The following is a 22,160-nucleotide window of genomic DNA, read 5'->3' as shown; positions in this document are numbered from 1 at the left end:
TTAGAAATACTTGGAGACTAGTTTTCGAACTCTCAATCCTCGTTTGTTATTCATAATTCACGGTATTGTTTTGTTTAAATTTCGATTATATTTACAGATTGGATATTTTCGGGGTTGATTTTTTTTTTGGTTAGTTTTGGCCGCTTAGATGCGGCCTATAAACAATATGTACATATGTACAACTTTTTCTGTATATACAACTTAATCGCTAGTCAAATGTACCAAAAAACAATATTGAAAGGTTAGTCAAATTTAGTTACATTTTAAGTTCAATTCGGGCTGGGTTTTTATTTGTTGTTGTTTATTGTAAAAGAGTTTGCAACCAATAGAGTGTGTGGTAGGATAGGCAGCAGCAGGAGCTTTCTTAATATGTACTGTTGTAAGGAGTGCTGTGTATTTTGTACAAATAGTAGATCTTTTCGGTTATATGTTTTTTTGTTGACTGCTTTAGGGATGCATTGAAAATAGTAGAAGTTGTTGTTTTGTTTTTGTTGTAGTTGCTGTTATTGTTGATGTTGCTTTATGGTTTGCTATGGATTCTATACAATCATTGAATTGTAGTGGATCTTAAATTGATTTACTATTGTATGTTCCTCTCAATTGGTTTCAAATTTCAAGCATATGTTGTGTGAACTATGTGTGAGAATTGTCCCGTCCACAGTTCCCAATCTGAGACTTTATTTTCATTTGAGAAATCTACGAAAAGGGCTTTTCTTTTTAGCAAAAAATAGGGATACGACAGAGCTGTGGATAGGGCAGGGTACAATAGGTGGGCGGTGGACAGAGCGGATTCGGTAGGAAGGAAGGATAGGATTATTTGGGATTATGGATTTCGATTATGATTTTATCAAGTATCAAGGATGTGTTGAGGATTGTTGTCTATTATGTGTTGTATTTTTAATTTTTTTTTTTTTTTAATTTTAGTTTCATTTAGATTTGTTTTAGATTTAATACTGGGGCTACATATCGCTATCGCGGCGTTTTTTGTTTTGTTTTGTTTTGTTAGGTAAGGAGGAGGATGAACCAACTTGTTGTCTACTGAATCTGTGCGAGAATATGGATGCCGCGGAGAGCTGATTTTCAAAATACAGAAATGGTTATTCAGAAGCCAATTTGTATGGTGACTAAACGAATTCCAATGAGAGTTGAGTTGAGCAGCTCTATGAAAGCCGGAATGAAAAATGAGAACGAACGCAAGCTTCAAGCTTTTTTTATGGGGGAAAGAGCCAGCTCTTCTTTGTTTGCTTTCTGATTAGTATGATTTTAAATTTACTTAAGGTCTAGACTTAAAAACTGCTTCATATAGTAAGTGGTATTTTGTGTGTTTCAAAAATGAATTTAGGCACAGATTGGGTAACCGCGATAGCGACAGCAACAATCCACGAATTTCCATATGCTGTATTTATGTATGGTTGCATTGTATTCTATATTAAAGGATACTTAAAGAACTATAACTAACTCTTTGGTCTGGTGATGGCTATTCAAGGATCAGGTATCGGGAATTGTACGTTGTTGTGTGTAGGTGGTTGTGTTGTGTGGTTCTGTTTTGAGCGTGCTGGGGTTGGAATTATACGTATGCTTGGCTTTTCGCACATGTGTATAGGTTGTTAAGAAATAAATAAATACTCTAACAATTACGTATTAGATTTTGGCACACACACACTACACTGAACTCTTTGGTCAAATACGTATTTCTAGTAGTCTAGGCAGCCGGAGGAGGCTGTGTTTGAATTAGTGGAATTAGCTAATTAGCTTGGGGTGGTTTTTGTTTTTGTTTTGTGGTTTTAAAACTCGCATCTATGTATGGCTAATAAAAACCAATAAAATTATAACAACAAATTCAATTTCAATTGGTTACTAACAGACCTCCAGTTATTATGTTTTTGGTTGGTAAAAAACGGCAACGGAACGCTGGTTAACATGATTAGGCACTATTCTGTACTCTAAGGGCTAAAAAACACACGAGACTTGTATAAATGGAGGGCCACTTACCCTGCTGGCACACATATTCATAGCCATGGCGCACACAGTCGCCCACATCGCAGCCGAGAGTTCGGCAGTCCTGTTGCGGTGGAGTCAAATAACCTACCGCGAAGGATAAAGATGATTAGCTTTGGTTTTTGAAAGAGTCTTAAGATATGGTTTACATTGCACATAGGCATCACCGTTGGGGAAGTCCTCCGGGCAGTAGCACTCGGCTTGGTCGTTGTCCAGCACATGGCAGGCCGCATTCAATCCACATGGATGATCATGACAGGCATTCACCAGAGGTCCCTCGCAGAGGCACCCCTTGTTGGCATCCCCAATGCAGCCATCCATGCAGGCACACTCGTAGCCGCCGGGCACTTCGGTACACTTGGAGTTGACGCCACACGGGCTGTTGGAGCAGCCACCGTCCAGGGGCTGGCACTCGCTGGCAGGATTTCCAAAGAAGTCGGGTGGGCAGGAACATTGGGCCTGGCGGTTAACTACACGGCATTGGGCATTGGTGCCGCAGGCACCGTACTCCAGGCAGGGATTGCGGCACTTGCCGCCATCGCATCGCTTGCTGCTGTCGCAGTCAGAGTCCTGACGACACTCGAACTGCACGCACTCCTTACTGGGTTCTCCCTCATAGCCGTCGGGGCAGTAGCAGAGCATACGATGCTCGGACACGGTGCACAGGGCATTGCGTCCGCAGGCCTTGTCGTCGGCACATGGGTCAGTACACTTGCCGCGCACACAGCTCTGGTCGGCGGCACAGTCACTGTTGGACTTGCAGCCGGCAATGCAGGCGCCTCGCTCGCACAACTGTCCCACGGTGCATTGTCGCTTGGGTCCGCACTTGTTGCGACACTTTCCGCGCGCGCACTGTTGTCCGCAGGCGCAGTCCTCCGTTCGGGAGCATTTTGTGGCGCAGTAGGCCCCGTTCTCGTCGCATTCACAGCCGGGATGGCAGCGCTCCGCTGGCAGTTGGCAGCCAGTGAGGCCGTCTCCAATGAAAGAGGCCGGACACTGGCACTGGACGCCATGATTCACCACCAGACAGTCGGCACACTGGCCACACTGGCCGGGGCTGCGACAGGGATTCTGGCACTTCTTGTTCACGCAGGCCTCGTCGGTCGCACAGCTGAGGTCGTTGCGGCAACCGGTCTGACAGACACGATTCTCGCAGATCTGGCCCTGGGCACAGACCTCATCCGTGTTGCAGACTGTGCGGCAGGTTCCACGCATGCAGCGCTCGTCCGAGAGACAGTTCTGGTCGTTGCGACACTTGCCCTGACAGCTTCCGGCGTAGCACAACTGGTTGTTCTGGCAGTCCTCGTTGCGTCCGCAGGCGATTCGCGGAACCTTGCAGGCCACGTTGGCCTTGCCGCTAAGTCCCTCCGGGCAAGTGCACTGTTTGCGATGGTCGATCGTCTGGCAGAGGGCATTCGTTCCACAGGCCGTGGGGTCTGCACAGGGATCCACGCACTGTTGGGCAGCGCAGGAAAGCTCGGGCGGACAACCCTGGTCGGACCGGCAGCCGGGCACGCAGTTAAGTCCCAGACACAGTTCGCCGTGGGCGCATTCGTTGTCGTGGCGACAGAGTGGCTTGCAGACGCCCTGCTGGCAACGCTCGTTGGTCAGGCAGCCGGCGTCGTCGGCGCACAAGGGGCGGCACACAGACTCGAAGCATGCCAGCCCGTTGCCACAGTCGCGATTCTCGCGGCACTCGAGCGGGGGGGCACGCACGCAGCCCACCTGGGGCGTGGGATTGGGTACCATGCTCTCCAGACAGCTGCAGGTGGCCCGGTGATTGGAGACCGAACAGGCGGCATTTGGGCCGCAGGGACTCTCCACACAGGGATTCACACACTTATCGTTGCGGCAGGACTCGGAGGCACTGCAGTCATCATCCACATGGCAGCCGTAGACGCACTTGTTGTGCAGGCAGACGTGCCCCAAGAAGCAATCGTTATCCACGCGGCAGGTCACTAAAATAAGATCAGATTTAGGTATGAAAATCATGTGAGATGGAAGGGAAGGAAGGGAACCTACGCATGCAATTGCCCCGCAAGCATTTCTCGTTGGAGGCACACTCCAGATCGTTGTGGCACACAGGAAGGCACATGGAGTCGCGGCAGGTGTAGCCAGGCGAGCAGTCACCATCGCAGGCAACTGGCACCCGGACACATTCCTTCGACGAGTCTCCGGTGAAACCCTCCGGGCAGTGGCACTGTTTAAGGTGGTTCAACATCACGCACTCGGCGTTCTGGCCGCAGGCCTGGGGCTGGACACAGGGATTGAAGCATTGGCCGCCCTGGCACACCTCCGACGGCCCACACTCGGTGTCCAGCACGCAGGCAGCTATATTTATAGGGGAAATCAGAGAGAGAGAATTAATTGACTTGAATTCTATAGGAGGTTAAGTTCCCGTCTCTTGCAACGTTCGTGTTCGGCGTGTGTTGTCGTTTGTGTGTAATTTGTAGTTAAGTTTGCATCTAGTCTAAGAGTTAGAGTTAGCGTTTGGTTTAATGCGTGGGCATCGAGACCAGTCCAAGGTTTTGAAGTAAGTATCTAGTAGTTATGGTAGTTTCTTGAGATGTTGTGACACACTTGAGGGTTTGCAAAGGAATCTAAATCGTATATTTATCAGTTATTGTGGAATACTTGATGCGTTTGTAAAGTTAATTTGTGAATGCTTTCCCTTTTTGATATAATTTCCAACAAAGAATCAATTATTTTCCTTATCATACTTATTAGCTATTAAATCGATAATTCAGTCATTGGCGTACCCTAAAGTAATGCTTTAATATTGTTTGTTAACTACGCAGCCCACTGTACAGTTGCTTTGTGATGTACCTCACAGCTTTCGTTCGTTTTCTGCTATCACTTTCGGGTGATCGCAGTAATAATTTCCCCTAAGTGAACAGCTACATTCGTTTTGAAGAAAGATTCGCTTTGAAAGATTCTGTTATTTTTACGATGAAACGCTAAATAGGTATGGTTTTTATGGTACTAGTTATTTAGAAAAAGAAGTAATAAAAATAATACCCCCATTGAATGCCACAACATCTCTGGTATAGATTTCTGTGCTAGTTTTTGGTATGTAAGTGAGTAAGTAGGTACTAATAAGAAGATAGGTAAAAAGACTTTACTCGTTCAGGTACACCTGCATTCGAATGCAATTGTTTGCAGTAGAGTTTTGCAGTCGGAAGGTGGTAGAGTCGGTGGTGGGGTTCTTGCAGGCAAGGGTGCGTGGGGAGTACTTACGTTTGCAGACGCTATCCGAACAGTAGGTGTTTGTGGGACAGTCGCCGGTGACCTGACAGGGAACGGGCAATGGCTTACAGCCGGCCACCCGGTCAGCGGGTTGGCCGTCGTAGCCCATGCGGCATGCACAGTGAGCGATGTGGCCCTTCGGAACACATTCCGCGTTGGGGCCACATTGCAGTTGTGCGCAGACATCGTGACACTTGGCCACGCCGTTAGTTTTGGTGCATGCAGCATGCGGGGGACAGTCCTCGTTGGTCTCGCACTCCACGGAGCTGCGACAGCCCTCATTATACGGGTCACCAACGAGGCCGGGGGGACAGCTACACTTATAGGAGCCGCGCGAGTTCCGGCAACGGGCACCGGGTCCGCACGGAGCATCGCGACAAAAGTCAATGACATCGCAGCGTACGCGGGGATCGCCACTGAAGCCGGGCTGGCAGTGGCACACCTGCTGATGGTGTTCCGTGGTGCAGAGAGCGTTGTCCCCGCAGGGCTGGCCTATCAGGCAGGCGATCTTGCACATATTATTGTCGCAGCTCTTGTCGTTCGAACAGTCCTCGTCGCTGCTGCACTCGATCTTGCGGCAGCCCGACTTGGCATCCCCAAAGAACCCATCCTTGCAAATACAGTCCGGAGAGTGGGAGCGAGCCACACACTCGGCATTGCGGCCACAGGCGGCACGACCGAGGCACACGGGCTCACAGCGGGCACGTCCGTAGGCATCCATCTGGCAGGTCTCGTCCTCGCCACAGTCCGTATTGGCGCCGCACTCCAGCTCCTTAGTGCAGATGTTGTTCGAGCAGAACTGGAACTGGGGACAGGTCGTGTTGGATTTACAGGTGCCCTGGCAGACGCCTTGAAGGCACAACTGCTCCGAGATGCAATCCCTGTTGGTGCTGCAGAGGGGGCTGCAAATTCCATGCGAGCAAATGCTTCCCTGTGCGCACTGCGCATCCTGCTGGCAGTACTGCAGTGGCACACATCCCTGTTTGGCATCTCCGGTGCTGCCCGACTCGCAGGCACAGACTCCGATGTGATTCTGGACCGAACAGAGAGCCTGGGCTCCGCAGGCATTCGGCAGAGAGCAAGGATCAATACATTTGGCATCCAGGCAGGCCTTGTCCCCGCCACAGTCATCGTTGTCCGAGCACTCGATGTGTACGCACTCGACGAGAGGATCTCCGCGGGAATTCACGGAGCAGGTGCACACGGCCTGGTGGCTTTGAGCCTGACAGTTGGCATTGATGCCGCACGCATTCTGCCGTTCGCAGGGACTGCGGCATCGGGAATTCTGGCAACTGGCGGTTGCGGGACAGTCGACATCGCTGAGGCATTCGCTGGGATCCCGGCATCCGGCCTGCAGGGGATCTCCGATGAGTCCCTCGGGGCACTGGCAGTTGTAGCTTCCAGGCAGATTGTTGCAGAAGGCCGTGCTGTGGCAGGGCTGCGACAGACACTCGTTGATATCTTCGCACACTCCTCCGCTGACCAGTTGGTATCCCTCGTAGCAGGCGCATACCGCCTTGTGGTCGGACACCTCACAGTTTCCTTTGCCGCAGCCGGTTAGGTCGCAGGGTTTGATGCAGCGATTCGTCTCCGCATCGCAGGCACGATCGCTGGCACAGTCCACATGATCGATGCACTCGACCTTGAAGCAGCCGACTCCTGTATCATTTGGATCACCTAGATATCCAGCAGGACAGCTACACTGAGCCTCGTGTCCTTCCGACTGGCAATGGGCATTGGCTCCGCACACGGTCTGCAGGCACGGATCCGTGCACTTGCCCTGTATGCAGGCCAAATTGTTGGCACAATCGTCCGGCTGGTGGCATTGCCGCCCTTGGGAACAGCCCTGCTTGGTGTATCCATCGCCGACGGTACCCTCGGGACACACACAGCGATAAGAACCGGGCACATTCTCGCACCGGGCACTGGCATGGCACGGCTGCTCCGTACACTCGTCGATGTCGGAGCAGCCAAAGGGCGTGCCAATAAATCCGCTAGCGCACTTGCACTTTCCAGTGAGGCAGAGCTCTGTGGGCGGGCAGTCCGCGTCGGAGTCGCATCCTGGCTGGCAGGTGCGATCCGCATTACAGATCTCCCCGGCCAGACAGTTGTTGCTGGTGTAGCAGACCTTGCGGCACACCTGCTGATAGCAGCGCTCTCCAATCGCGCAGGAGGAGGTCTTGGTGCAGGGGAGATTGCACTGGTTGCCGATACACATGTGTCCGTTGGGGCACTGATTGCTGGCCAGGCAGGGAGCGGGCACTCGCACGCAGCCCTGTTCGGGCGTGGGATTGCCCTCGAATCCCTCCGGACAGCTGCACTGACTCCGGTGCTGGGCAATGTTGCAGAGGGCATTGGGGCCGCAACTGTTGCCGGACTGGCACGGATTCAGACACTTGTTCTCGATGCAGGACTGGTCCTGCTTGCACTCCTTGTTGCTGCGGCAGCCGATGGTGCAGTGACCCTCCACGCAGGCCAGGCCACTGGCGCACTGGCTGTGGTCCAGGCAGGCCACCACACAGACGTTGTTCAGACAGCTCTCGCCGTCGGAGCAGTCCTGCGAGTTCCGGCACGCGATGCGGCACTGGCCGTTGAAGCACAGCTCTCCGCCACAGTCCACGTCGGTCAGGCACTTGGAGGCGCTGCGGGCGCATCCGTCCTTGGCCGAATCGGAGATGGGTTGGAAACGCAGCGGACAACTGCAGACGGGCTTCCGGTTCACGACCTTGCACTCGGCATTCGATCCGCAGGCGTTATCGCACGGATTCTGACAGCGTCCGCCCGCGCAGATGGTGTTGGCCGGACAGTCGGCATCCCCATTGGGGCACTGGCCGTCCGGACGGCAGCCCGCGCTCTTGGGTTCGCCCACGAAGTGAGGCGGACACTTGCACACGGGTCCCTCGGGTGTGACCTCACAAATGGCTGATGCATGACAGGTTCCTGCGGCACAGCCGCTCTGTTTGGTGCAAGCCACCTCGGGCAGTGGGTCGCCACGGAATCCGGGAGGGCACTGGCACACGGCGCGATGATCCTCGGCCAAGCAGATGGCATTCTCGCCACACGACTCCTCATCGCAGACATCGAAGCAGGTGTGGGTCATTCGGTTGCACATTTGGGTGGTGGGACAGTCGTGATTGTAGACACACGGCACGCTCTGGCAGCCATTGAACGGATCGTACGGATCGCCGGCGAATGGTCCGGGCGGACACTGGCACTGGGCCTGATGGTTGTTCGTGATGCAGACGGCACGGGGGCCGCACTTGACCGACTCGCAGGCTGGGCGACAGCTCAGCGTTTGGGTGGTCTCGTCCTTGATGCAGGCCTCCGACTCCTGGCACTCGGCATGGCTGCGGCACTGATGCTTCTGCGCCGGCTGGCAGCCATTCCGATCGTTGGGATTTCCCACAAAACCGTTGAGGCAGTCGCAGCGTCCCTGGTGCTGCCGGGCCACGCAAATGGCATTGGCCGGACAGGTGAAGGAATCGCAGATGGCCACGCACTTGAGCACGCCCAGGACGTCCGGGCGACAGGCGGAGGCATCCGGACAGTTGGCATCGCTGGTGCAGTCGGGCAGCGAGGGTTTCTCGCACGAGGAGACCACCGGGTTCCACACGAAGCTCTCGGCACAATTGCAGTTGGCATGTCCCGCGGGATTGATCTTGCACAGCTCGTTCGGTCCGCAGACCACATTCGAGCATAGATTAATGCAATCCCGAGTGCCATGGGCCGATGAAGTCTGGCAGCCGAAGCCGCGCTCGCAGTCCTTGTCCGTTTTGCATTTGTCCTCCATTTCGGGTATCGTCCGTTCCGGCTGGCAGCCCACTTGCAGATTGCTCGGATTGCCGAAGAAACCGTCGGAGCAGATGCACGACGAGCGATGATCTTCGGCCACGCAGAGGGCATTGGGACCGCACTGGATCTTCGAGCAGGCATCCACGCACTTGCGCAGACCCCTGCCCAGCTGGAAGCAGATCTCCGTGTGACGGCAGTCGGCATCGTTGCCACACTGGCCGCGCACGCTGCATCCCTCGCTGAGATCATGCGGATCTCCGATGTAGCCCATGGGGCAGAGGCATTTCCCAGCATCGCAGATGGCACGCGGTCCACAGGCCGCCTTGGAGCAGAGGTTCTTGCACTGTCCCTTCTGGCAACTGTAGCCATCGGGGCACTCCACGCGCTCGTTGCACTGGCACTTGTTTGCATCCTGGCAGAACCGGCTCTCGATGGGTTGGCAGCTGCTGTAGGGATTTCCGGCGTGTCCGGACAGGCAGAGGCACTCGAAGCCACCGGCAGTGTTGAGGCAGGCGGCATTTAGGCCGCACGGTTTGTTGGTGCACTCGTCCACGTCCTGGCAGCCCACATGGGGATTGCCGCTGAAGCCCTGCGGACAGAGGCACGTGATGTGGTTTCCCACAGCGCGACATTCCGCGTTCGGACCACAGCTATTCGGCTGGCAGACATTCTTGCTCTGGGCGCCACAGCCCTCGTAGGGATTGCCATATGTTCCCGGATTGCAGGCACATCGGCTCTGTCCCAATCCGTACTCGCAATGGGCATTGTCCCCGCAGCCTGGCGAGCACTTGGCCATCTCGATGGGCGGCATGCAGAGGAGATCAGGATTGCCGACAAAGTTCGGTTCACAGACGCACTTTCCGTTGTTCTTGTCGCAGGTGGCTCCAATGCCGCAGACGACCCCATCGCAGCGCTCCTTGCAGCGTCCGTTGATGCAGATCTGACGCTCGTCGCAAGGCCGCGAGGCCGTACACTGATCCGTGCTGCAGCTGCCACCGGGGAAGGGATTCCCCAGCTGTCCCTGCGGGCACTTGCAGGTGGGTCCGTCGCTGGTGGGTATGCACAGGGCTCCCTCGCCGCAGATCACGTCCTGGCACTGGGAGACGCACTCGCCATCGGCATTCTTGACGAAACCCACGCGACAGCGACACCATCCCGCATGCTGTTCGGTCTCGCAGTAGGCGTTCGATCCGCACAGGAGACTGGCACAGGGACTCAGGCAACTGCCGTCGAGGCAGGCCAGATTACTCGCGCAATCCTCGTTGCTGAGGCACTTGCTCTTGGGCGTTCCGTTCTCAAAGATGCAGCCGCTCTTGTACGGGTCTCCGGTGAATCCCTTGGGGCACACGCACTGGTATCCTCCCTTCTTGTTCACGCAGTAGGCACCGTAGGCGCATGGCAAATGCGCGCACTCATCCTCGTCTGTGCAGCCGAGCAGGGGATCGCCCTTGAAGCCCGCCTCGCACATGCATTGCGGGGGATCCGAGGGCGTGCACTTGGCATTGATGCCACAGGGGAATCGCTCGCAGGGGCTCTTGCACTTGTTGTTGTCCTGAGGATCGAGGAAGTACGGCGGTGGGCAGACACACTCTCCCGGCTGGATGCACTTCTCATTGCTGGCACACTCCTTGTCCGCGGCGCACTTCCTTTGGGCCGGAGCACAAAGTCCGTTGTAGGCATCCCCCAGGTAGCCCTCGGGACAGTGGCAGGTGTAGCCTCCGGCCTGATTCACGCACTGAGCTCCAAAGGCGCAGAGCTGGGTGCCGCGCTCCTCGCACTCGTTGACATCCGCACAGGTGCCGTCCGGCTGCGTCTGGTAACCCTTGGGGCAGGCGCAGTAACTCACGCCACCGGCAATGGAGATGCACTCCGCACCGCTGGGGCAGGCCTGGCCGCCACTGGAGCAGCCCGCGAGGACGCAGCTGTTGCCCAGAAGCTTGTACGGCGCCTGGCACTGGCACTCTGCGGTGCTGCAGATCTCACACATGATGAAGGGGTTGCCGGTGTGGCCCTGCGGGCAGCGGCACTCGTAGCTTCCGGGCAGGTTCTTGCACAGGGCATTCAGTCCGCAGGCTGGCTTTCCGCGCAGCGCGGAGCACTCGTCTAGGTCCTGGCACTGGCCATTTTCCGAATTGCGTTCGTAGCCCTGGCGGCAGATGCACACGCTGTTTCCTGTGTACGAATCCTGCACGCAGCTCTCGCCAGCCGCACAGGGATTCGCGTCGGAACAGCCTGCACTCTTGGATGTGGCACATCCCTCGCGGTAAGCATCGCCCGATGATCCGCCCGGGCACTGGCAAAGATATCCACCCGCTGTGTTGGTGCAAATGGCCTTCTCCGCACAAGGATTGGCCCGGCACTCGTCGATGTCGTTGCAGCCGCCGGGAAGAGCGGCATTTCCAGTGTAGCCGGGTGCACATAGGCACTGCGCCTGACCATTGGCCAGCATGCACTGGGCATGGGCTCCGCAGTCCTGCGTTTCGCACGGATGCCGGCAATCGTTGCCTATATTCGGCTCCGGGCACAGACAACGCTTCGTTTCGTCACAGATGGCATTTCCGGGACAGTTCTCGCTGGTCGTGCAGCTCACGATGGGTACGCAGCGCACACTAGGATCGGGATCGGCAATGGTGTGTTCGGGACAGCGACAGGTGTATCCACCACCCGGCATGTTCACGCACTCGGCGCCCGATCCGCATTTACTGCCAGTCCGGCACTCGTCCACATCCACGCACTTGCTGTGCGGATCTCCAGAGAAGCCTGGAGGACAGGCGCACGAGTAACCACCGGCGGTGTTGGAGCATGTGGCGTTCTGGCCACAGCTGCCAAAGGGTCCATGCAGCAGATCGCACTCGTCAATGTCCACACAACCGGCGGCTACATCACTGGGATTGTAGGTCCATCCCTCCTCGCAGACGCAGTAGGCCTCGTTCTGGTCCGGTTTGCAGTAGGCATGCGGCCCACAGCGGACATCCTCGCAGGGCTGCTTGCAGGCCATCCTCGGGGGACTGCCCACATACCCGGCCTCACAGTCGCAACGATACGAGCCGGGCGTGTTCAGGCACTGGGCATGCTGGCCGCAAGCCTCTGCATGGGTGCGACACTCATCGATGTCCACACAACTGGCGCCAATGGGCTCGAATCCGTCAAGGCAGAAGCACTGGTTCTCAATGCACTCGGCGTTGTTGGTGCAATCGAAATTACTGCGGCAGAGGATGTTCACATCCACCTGTTCGCAGGCCACCTTTGGATCGGGCTTGCCGTCGTAGCCCTGCGGACACTTGCAGTTGTACCCAGGAACCGTGTTCTCGCACTGGGCGTGCTGGCCGCAGGGTTTGTCCAGGGCGGCACACTCGTCAATGTCCACGCAGCCGCGGAAGGGATCGCCGGTGTAGTCCGGCTTGCAGGTGCACACAAAGCTTCCGATCGTGTCCGTGCAGATGGCATTCTCGCCGCACGGGTTGTCCTGACACTCGTTGATGTCTGGATCGGTCGAGGGGCAGGGTTTTTGGGGCAAACGCGTGGTTCATTGGCGGGTTGTGGTGGTGGTGGTGGTGGTTGGGGGGATTGGGTTAAATATATTTATAAATTAATTAAATTAGTATTCAAAAACAATACAAAATTGGATGATAGACAGGCGAGGGAGCATATAGCGTGAAGTGGGGGAGCGGGAGGAGATACTGGATACAGATTTTGTAGATATAGGAGGGATAGAGGTGGGAGGGAGGACTACAGTGGGTGTCGAGGAGGAAGCTGTCTGAAAAGCATGCAACTGCTAGAAAAGCATAAAAGCTCAGGCTTGAAGCTTGCTAAAAAAAATAGGCAGCTTTAAAGGCATTTAGCGGGTGGGAGGGATTGGGAATTTTAGGAGGAAGCGCCCCCCACAAGGTCTGCAAGTCCATGCGGGTGTTTTATCCCCTCGGATCTTGCAAGCCTCGTGGAGTTACAAAAATAGTCAGGCTCTTTTTTCAGTATTTTGCAATTTAAATACTAAATATAATACGGAAAATTCCGTAATATCTAAGAATATACTTGGTATTTTCACTAGAATATATTTCAAATATCGCTTACACGATTGAAACTACTATAAAAGGTGTAATACAAATCTGAAAATACCAAGTATTTCCATCGGAATATACTATAATACGGAAAATAGAGCCTGGGGCCGAAGCATGTCTAAAGCAGGCAATAAATACTAACTCTCGCAATGCAAATAGCCCTGTCCTTGGAATCCACTCGGGCACAGACATCGATACGAGCCCGGAAAGTTAATGCATTTGGCGTTGGTGCCGCACTTGGCCACGCCATCCGGCTGGTTGCACTCATCGATGTCCAGGCAGGCCAAGCCCGCGCCCGATGTGGCAGGAGCCACCGCCGTCTGGATATCGGCTTCCCCCTGGCCATAGCCCAGTGGCAGGATGGCGAGAGGTGGCTCTGCGTTCTGATCGTGCTCGAGGACGAAGCCGAGGGGACAACGACACTGATAGCTACCGCCCATGTTCACGCATTCAGCACCCGAACCGCATGGATTGTTAGTGGCGCATTCATCGACATCTGGTATTATGTTTTGTTTCGGTATTAATGTAGCATTTTGCGGTGCATTAATGTTGGTATGTTGTGTGTGTGATGTGTGCGTGTTGGTATTTTGTTTTGGTATTTTGTAGGTGCCGCCAATTCAAAAACAAACAAAAGTGCAAAAAATACAACCAAAATGGTAAATGTCAAATGTCAAATGATGATTAAACTTCTAGGCTATCTGTTGCACTCACCCTCGCAGCCATGCATGGGATCCCCGCTGTAGCCGTCGGGGCAGAGGCAGCGGAAGCTGCCGTCGTTATTCAAACAGTTGGCATTGCGGCCGCAGGGAGATCGAGCACACTCGTCCTGGTCCACGCATCCTTGGTCGGCGCGTCCATCGCCGTCGTATCCCGGCGGGCAGTCGCAGCGATAACTGCCCGCGAGATTCGTACATATGGCACCGGGTCCGCAGACATTCGGATATGTGCACTCGTCCACGTCCTGACAGTCCTTGTAGGGATCGGCGCCCACAAAGCCCTCGGGACAGGCACAGGTGTAGTTCCCAGGCGTGTTGATGCACTGGGCGTTCGGGGGGCAGGCCTGCGGATTGCGGCACTCGTCCACATCCGTGCAGAGCACTTCACCGTCGCCCTCGTACCCATCGTTGCACTTGCACAGGAAGTGCGACGGCAGATTACAGCACTCGGCATTCTCCACGCATCGCGCTGCTATCGCGGGATCTTGGCATTCGTCAATGTCTGCAAGTAGAGGAAGATACGACGGAGGACCGTGATTAATCGAAGATGCTACACAACAAATGACAAGTAATTAAAATCCAAACGCAGTACATTATCTTCCACCTTCCAACTTATTTATTGCATGCCCCCCCACGCAGGCGGCACCATCCAAGAGACGTGTTCTGGCTCTGGCTCTAGCTCTGGCTTTGACTGCCGGTCTCTCTACGCATTTTGCCGCTTGAATGCGCGCTCTGCTCGCATTCACAGTCGCGGGGAATCGGACATGGAGTAGCAGCCATGTGGCAATGGATGCCATCGAGATTTGCATATTACGCATGACATTTCAGTGTCATTCGCGCGAGTGGAAGCCCCGACGACAATGTCAGAGCACAGGATGCACCAGTTGCATACATTTTCATAGCAATTGGATACGAATACGAATAAGAGTAGATATGGGTGTGTGGCCAATGTTAATGGGACAACCATAGATCATAGAAATTAGAAAATTCAGTAGAAGAATATTTAAAACCATTGCAATTCGAATCTACAGAAACAGAGAGAAATTTGGATACCTCCAAGAGAATAGTAATCCATCTTCTCAAGAAGAATCAGTCTTAGTGCATCCCAAAGATTCATTCAGAATTTTCATAGAAATTGAGACTTTAGAACGCTTCAGAGACAGAGACAAATCTCATGATTACAATCTTAATCAACGACATTTCTTAGTGAGAATCGATTTCTACATTCACCAGAACTCTCAAATTGCATAAGCCTGAATCCAACCTAACCTTTCATGTCCGCTGTCTGATTCTCTGGCGGAAGGAGGAGGATGCGGAGAATGAGCTGTGGCTCAGAGCTTTCTGCTCCAATAGCGCGCAGCGCAGCGCATCGCATCGTATCGCATCGAATCGTATCGAGAATTGACTATTGCCAGAGAGAAAGACACGGAGCCAATGAAGCGGCACTACAGCTGGATTGAAACAGACCGACTACGAGCCGGCAGCCGTTCTCCGGGACCGCAATCTGGGCCCATTAATCATCCGAGGGCCTGCGACTAAGCAAAAGTTGTACATTTATAGCTAATATGACATAAATACAAAAGTTGGCAAAAGGCAAAGACAAGGACGAGCTCTGCAGATAGATAGCAGCGAATCGGAATATGTGTGTAGGGTTTGGGTCCCTTATAATTACAACAAGAACGAGTTGGTCGTTCAGTTATAATTACTAGTTTTTAGCTTATAAATTAAGAGGATCATCACTCCTCCTCTCTCCTCTCGGTCGGGGTACGGCCGAAACTGGTATTCGCTCTTAACAACCAACTGATATGACAGCATTCCATGTTTGTGGCAATTGCAAACTCTGATTACTCAATGTCATCATCCTCGTCGACTACCGAGTGCCATCCCCATGCTGTCCCGGAGTCCAGAAGTTTTTCCAGAAGCAGGAAGCATTCTATGTTCTTCTAAGTTTCAATGTCAGTTTAATTACTTTATGCAATGCGACTGCAAGACGACAGCAGCAGGTCCCCGTGCCACGCCGTTCCTCCTCGCGATTCCAGACACGGTCCGAGACAGAGCCAAAGACAGAGGCAGAGTTGGGCCATTGACCAAAGGCTGTCTAATGAACTTAGTAGCATGCCCCGTTGCGCCTCTCCTGCCAGCTCTGATCTTTTTACAGCCTGTTGGTCTCAGACGCTGAGTGTAAATATTAGTTGTGCCTCCTCTGAGAATGATGTTCACAAATTTGCTGGCTCTCTAGTTTTGGGGCATTAGGCGTGCCTAGATTCTGCCCAGATTTGACCGCTTTAAAAGCAATCAAATATATGCGTGACTCAATGTGATTAGACCCAACGATTGCCTGAAATGATGCTGACATAATTCCCGGAGCCATGCTTCTTCTTGGATTTCCTGTCCGTCTCTCTAAATGCTGACCATAATCGTCAGAACAAGATTTCTTTCAAGCGGCATTTTAAAGTGCGGTGATCTGGTCATTAAATATAGACACACACACACACCACAAGGGAAATGCTTAGATGATTATTTTATAAGTATTATATACAATTTTGTACCTATGTATACTTTCTATATACTCGCAGAGAGCGTTGAGTGTGCCTCAGTAGGGATTTCCTGCTTCAAAGAAAATCAGATATAATTGAATATACAATTAAAATAATTATTTAATTTTATATTCCGTTCAGATTTTGGCAAACGAAAGAACTTGCGATTCCATAGCTTGGATATAAAATTTATTTATCGATTTGTAATTGCACTATCTTTTTGGGACTTAAACGTACACTTGTATCCTTTTGCTTATAGAACATTTTTACAGCTAAAAAACTTGAGAGGAAGAATAGTTTGCCATTTATTGATAAATATCAATCGCAGCTATTGTTTAATGAATAAGATACGAAGTGGGGTATCAATACTGCTCTATTCCCTTCGATGGGTGCCTTTGCACATTTTGCCTTCTCATAAAGCACTGCCCTAATTAAAACTAATTACCAATCAGACTATTGTAAAACTAAACCTGAAACGCAACAACTGATCTAATATGCACATTAGATAAAGCATGGTCTGGTCTCCAATGGTCCCGTCTCGTCTGTCTGGCGTCTATCCAATAAATTGTGTAATTGTGGACTTAATTAGCATCCAGTGCAATTTGAGTTATGACATTCGTGCCATGATTTTTCAGTGCATCCGAAAACCACATGAGGCTGACTATGGCTACATACAGATAAAATTTACGAGCGGACATGACTTTCATGCTCCACTGCCAGGCGATGATTAGCAGCTCGAATAAATCGTAATACGAATACAGAAAAAAGGCACACAAATCTACTCTGAACTTGAACTCGAGCAAAACGAGGTGGGGGAAGAGACGAAGAAATCATAATAAAGAAAACCAAAATTAGTTAACAATTTGTTACGCAATTATGCGGCAAGTTTTTCCATAAACTAAGTATATGCTCTAAGATCAAGGTCGAGTGGCAAAGTGATGTCAGCCGGATCCGGACCCACAAATAGAGCTAGAGCTCAGACCTAGAGGTAGAGCTGGAGATCCATGGGTGGCTTTTGCTCTTTGGTGGAGACGCCCCTCATTTGTGCGTAAATGTGGCAAATACACGCTCGTATAATTAGGCGTGTCAATGCCGACGCTTAAAGCCATTTTCATGCCTTATCAGCGCGCCGGCTTCGACACGAGAATTAATTGCTGCCATTTTGATATGCAAAAAGTGCAAAGTACCTACAAAAACATACAAAAAATAAGACAAAAAATAATAAGAAGCCACCGACAACCGACGACGCGTATGTTCTGAACCAAAAAAAAGATATAGTACTCGTATAGTATAAAAAAAGCCAGGGCTTATCATCTGACGTTGATCTCCAACTGGTGCGTTGCCCAGCCCCAAAGACGACGACGGATTGAAGTCCGCCCTGGAGTTGAAGTCGAGGTTGGAAGCAATCGAGAGTCCCACATTGGAGGCAGTGCCAGTGCTAGTGCCGTTTGCGGCTTTTGAGGACAGGCGGCGGCATTAAGCGCCGACAATGCTACCGCCACAGACCTGGAGCTGGTGCTGGAGCTGTTGCTGGTGCTGCGATCGCGACTGTGACGGCGTTGCTACGTGGGCACAATCTATTTTATCCGTTTTAATGATCTGCCCCAGTTAGCGAAACGAAAGGGAGCAGCCGCCTGCCAGCCGGTGAACGTGGCGGCGGACAGCGCGAACGATCGTTCGGCTCGAGCGGACAAATCCAATAGCAAAAGGCCACAGCTGTAGAGGGTCTGAAGCAGTGGATACCCTTTCATACAGAGATTGGTTTATCAACCGATCCTTCCTATGGAAATAGTATGAAATACTAGTGGAAGTAAAGGTGGTAATCATAAATAAACAGCCAAGAGCTCTTGTTATTTCTAAGATCTATCTACTTTACGACCTTTGTATATGATACCCTCTTTGCGTCACAAACATCTGCCTAAAATCATACTATCCTCTCTTTCAGGGTGTTCTCGACTCTTTTTGAGCGTGTTTTTTCCTTGTTGTCTTTGGATATAAATTTTAGCACTCTATTCGAGAGGCTCATTCCATTTATCGCACGCGGAGTGCTGTAGCTGTGGCTGTGGCTCGGGCTGGGGCTGGGGCTGCTAGACAAATGCATTAGAAGGATCGATAGGCCAGATATAGGTCTCTATCTGTGGCGCGACTTTACGACTGTGTGCGTGCGTGTGGATTTATCATTTTTCAACAGTCATTGCATAACTGGACTTTTGCGATGCGTTAACGAAGCCAGCGCCGTGCCAGCGCCGCGCCGCGCCGTGCCATCGCCATTGCTGGATCGAACCCATTTGAGTTATGAACATGAAATAATGCACCATCGAGTCTAAAAACAGGTGTTGCCACCAACTACCGTTAGAGGCATGAAAAGAAAAAATAAGCAACCAAATACTAAACAGGAAAACAGGTACATATCTCTGTACTCATGCTGGAGGCTGGAGGCTGGTGACTCTGTGCCTGGTCCCCGGTGCCGGTGCCGATGCCTCCATCCGACGCAAAATGTGTCTCTAAGCCAAGGAGCGTAGAGTAGGTTTGTCAGGCCAAGACCAAGACGACGGCAATGTGATTTGTTGCAAAGTTTATTGGGTGAACTTGATGCAAAACAGGATTTACATAACATTGGGGGACACATTCGGTTACACTTTGGAGCCGAGCCGCCTGCGGTGCACATTTGTGGACTGAATGCACCATTCATCGCACGATAGAGGGGAATATTCGTTTCTTTTTAAAAGAGATCTGGGGGATCTGATACGTTTGCTGGGATACAAGGATAGTTGGAATATTGCAGAGTCTTCAGAGAATGGTAATAATAGAGCACTGTCCACTGAGGCTAAAAGTGGGAAAGTGAGACTTCCTCAACCATTGGAATTGCGTTTTCCCACATTCAGGCACTATGATTACCAATTTTTATGGTTATACGAGTGGGAAAAAGTATGTGTTTTGCCTGTCAAACTATTGTTCAAGTTTATGAACTTTGTTTGGGCGACTCTTAAGGGAATCCCACTACCATTTCTTATCGAAACGGGGCATCAGCAGAAGAGAGCTGCTCCCTATATCAAGCCACTGCTAAAATATTCAAAGGGGAAACGCTCAATCTCAGTCTCAATCTGATACTTTTAAATAAATTAAACCTCAAATCTATAATTATAAAACCCGGCTACTGGCACTACATCAACATTTAATTGTGTGTTTAAGAGAGCACCCGCTCTGTCCCCGGCAGACTCTCTGGGAACGCATACCGTGTGCGTGCCCCTGATGAAGGTGCATCTATTCCACGCACATGTGCAGAGCGCTGAAAGCTTTCCCAGCATATTTAAAACTAATTCAGATGATTACAGACAATTTGACGAGGTTCTGGATAAGTCCAGAGCAGAGCAAAGGCCAGACAGAGAGAGAGAGAGAGAGCTACAGAGGCCCGTGTCCCCAATGCAACGTGCATCCCAATCATCATGATGATCTTCATGATCCATGGGATCATGCATAATATGCGAAAAAGTTTCTATAGAAGAGAATTAGATAATGCCGACTGAAATGACTGAAATGCGATGCTGGCGTTACACGTCGCTGGCTCAGAATTTATGCATGCCTGCCCGCTTTTACTGAACGTAGGAGACGTAGGAGCAGCAGTCGTCACATTTAATCTAGAATCTTGGCAACGTCTTCATACCCAGTGGGGTAATGCCGGTGTGTTGGGGCACACATGGTGCGCCACCTCTCCCTCTCTCCAGGGTGTTGAAAGTTCTGGCGTGTCCATGTTTGGGGTCAGATTACATGACACTGATTCCTCCACTTCTAACAGACATCTTCCACATGCACACACACACACACACACACATGTGTGTTGCATGGCGCGAAAGCATTGCTACAAATGTCTGTGGCTTTATATTGTTTTGGATTTCTTTCTTCTCCTTATTCTCTTCTCAACCACAACGATCGTCATCATCTGAAGAAGCAGCCGTAGAAGCAGCAGCATCATTATCACCATCATCATCGTCTATAGGAAAAGTCTCAGAAGAGAAGAAAGAGCCTCTGCGTTCTTTACACTTTTTCTAGTTATTATTGCTCTTCTTTCTGGCTGCTTTTTGATGGCTTTTTATTAGGTAACATTAGAGCCAGGTCCAATTACGGCAGCCGGTTCTTGGTCGGAGGGAACAGGTGGTCTTTTCGAAGGTTTTTTCGGGGTCCTGCTGCGAGCATAACGAGCAAACGAAATGAGTGCACAGGATACAGATCAACGGAAACCGATGAAGATATATTTACTCGAAGCTCCGATTTTTCCAGAGCTTAATCTGTGCTATTTGCGAGTGCATGTACGATCGTGTAACCCTGGGTTCGCTGCTGCTGCCGCTGCTACAATGTCTGGCGGGGAGGCGGCACCCAAGTGTAATCGCTACACGGTCATTATTATTACCTCGCAGATAAGTATACTCTATTCTCTATCTTCAGGGAGCCCACAGTTCGTGGCGACTGAGAAAAGCTTTCATATTATTGTTTGGCGCGTCTTTTGTTACATTTTCTTTGGCTTTGGAGGCTGGTACTTGAGACCTGCTATAAACCGTTAGCCCAAAGTGCTGCCTGGCCTAGAGTCTGGGCCAAGAAAAAGAGACGACGACGTTGACGGAAGTACAAAACGGCAACAACAATCATTTGTTGGCTGGACCATCATTATGCCAACAAATACAAAGAAACTGCAAAAGACTGTAGTGCTGTAGAGCTGTGGACTGGGGACTGGCACTTACCTTCACAGTGAACACCATTGCCACGATAGCCCGGAAAGCAGGTACACGTATAGCTGCCCAATGTGTTTGTGCAATGGGCAAACACATCGCATGGATGCTGTTTGCATTCGTTCTCATCTGAAAAGAGATTTGGTAACGGTTATGTAAAAGGAGAAGAAGCCCCAGCCAGCCGAAGCCACTCACCTAGGTCAACGCAATTGCAGCCGCCATAGCCATCGTTGCAATGGCAGACGCCATTCAAACACGCGCCATGTGTGCACACTGTGCCGTCCTTATCACAGTCATCTAAACAGAGAGAGGGAGATTGAAACATAATGTTAGATTATCCAGAACAGCAGATATGCATTCGTAGATTACTCACTTGTGCATTTGAGCTCTTTGTTTTGCTCATCGGAACCAAGATAGCAGTCTTGATTGCCGTCGCATAGTTTCGATAGTTCGTATAATTGCAAATAGTCTGTCGACTCGTTGACCTGGCATCCGAAGTAGCCATCCTCGAGGTTCAGGAAGAATACCTCGCCACGAAATCGACTGTTCTTTCTCAAATTTGTCTGGATACGTTGCGGTTGTTGTGAATATTGTGAATGTACCTGTGGGCGAGTCAAAAGAATTGTGGTGTTAGTTTAATTACACGCACAAATGCCGGAGGAAGCCTGCAGCTTAACCCCAATTCCCTCTAATGGCAACCTTCGCTGCAACCTCTACAACTAGCGGGACAGGTGGGGCAGGGGCACAATCAGGTTTAAACTAATTTAAATTCAAATTATATACAGAAAACGTAGCAGGCGTAGCACCGGCAGCACCGGCCTGAGCTTCTTCTTCCACCCAAACACAGGGCACAGAGAGAGACAGCGATTTGGTAGATTTCTCAACCACGATGTGGTCCATATGGGCACGATGCGATCGCACCAGGCTACAGCCATTCCATAGAGACAATCACGACGCTGGTATGGGAGCGTAGTAGTGCTACTGCCTGTTGCTGGTCTGGCGTTGTTTGCCGCCACTTAATTGTTACACTTGGCTGATTTTACTTTTAACAAAACAAAAGTTGTTTGCCGTTTGCCATATTTTCTTAGC

General features: G+C 51.4%; 1 protein-coding gene and 1 long non-coding RNA gene across 6 annotated transcripts in view; one reads left to right on the top strand and one right to left on the bottom strand.

Moving 5' to 3' along the window:
- Nucleotides 1-22,160, bottom strand: part of dpy (fibrillin-like protein dumpy) — a 136,464-nt gene that overhangs the window by 73,672 nt on the left and 40,632 nt on the right. For all 5 annotated transcript variants that reach the window (XM_033380410.1, XM_033380416.1, XM_033380412.1 and 2 more), the window contains exons 4-12: nt 21,445-21,673; nt 21,267-21,368; nt 21,084-21,200; nt 13,806-14,312; nt 13,237-13,590; nt 5,236-12,519; nt 4,021-4,329; nt 2,148-3,956; nt 1,993-2,085 (exon numbers count right to left, since the gene is read on the bottom strand). In XM_033380410.1, coding sequence (XP_033236301.1) covers nt 1,993-2,085; nt 2,148-3,956; nt 4,021-4,329; nt 5,236-12,519; nt 13,237-13,590; nt 13,806-14,312; nt 21,084-21,200; nt 21,267-21,368; nt 21,445-21,673 — 10,804 coding nt within the window. The remainder of the gene's footprint in view (nt 1-1,992; nt 2,086-2,147; nt 3,957-4,020; nt 4,330-5,235; nt 12,520-13,236; nt 13,591-13,805; nt 14,313-21,083; nt 21,201-21,266; nt 21,369-21,444; nt 21,674-22,160) is intronic.
- On the top strand, nt 14,286-15,413 carry LOC117184132 (uncharacterized). The gene is made up of 2 exons (XR_004469351.1): nt 14,286-14,378; nt 14,450-15,413. It is a non-coding gene; the product is annotated as an uncharacterized lncRNA (long non-coding RNA).

This window comes from Drosophila pseudoobscura, chromosome 4 (assembly GCF_009870125.1).
Source record: "Drosophila pseudoobscura strain MV-25-SWS-2005 chromosome 4, UCI_Dpse_MV25, whole genome shotgun sequence".
Taxonomy (NCBI): domain Eukaryota; kingdom Metazoa; phylum Arthropoda; class Insecta; order Diptera; family Drosophilidae; genus Drosophila; species Drosophila pseudoobscura.
Note: the sequence above shows the minus strand (reverse complement) of the source record. Positions and strands in the feature narration are given on the sequence as shown.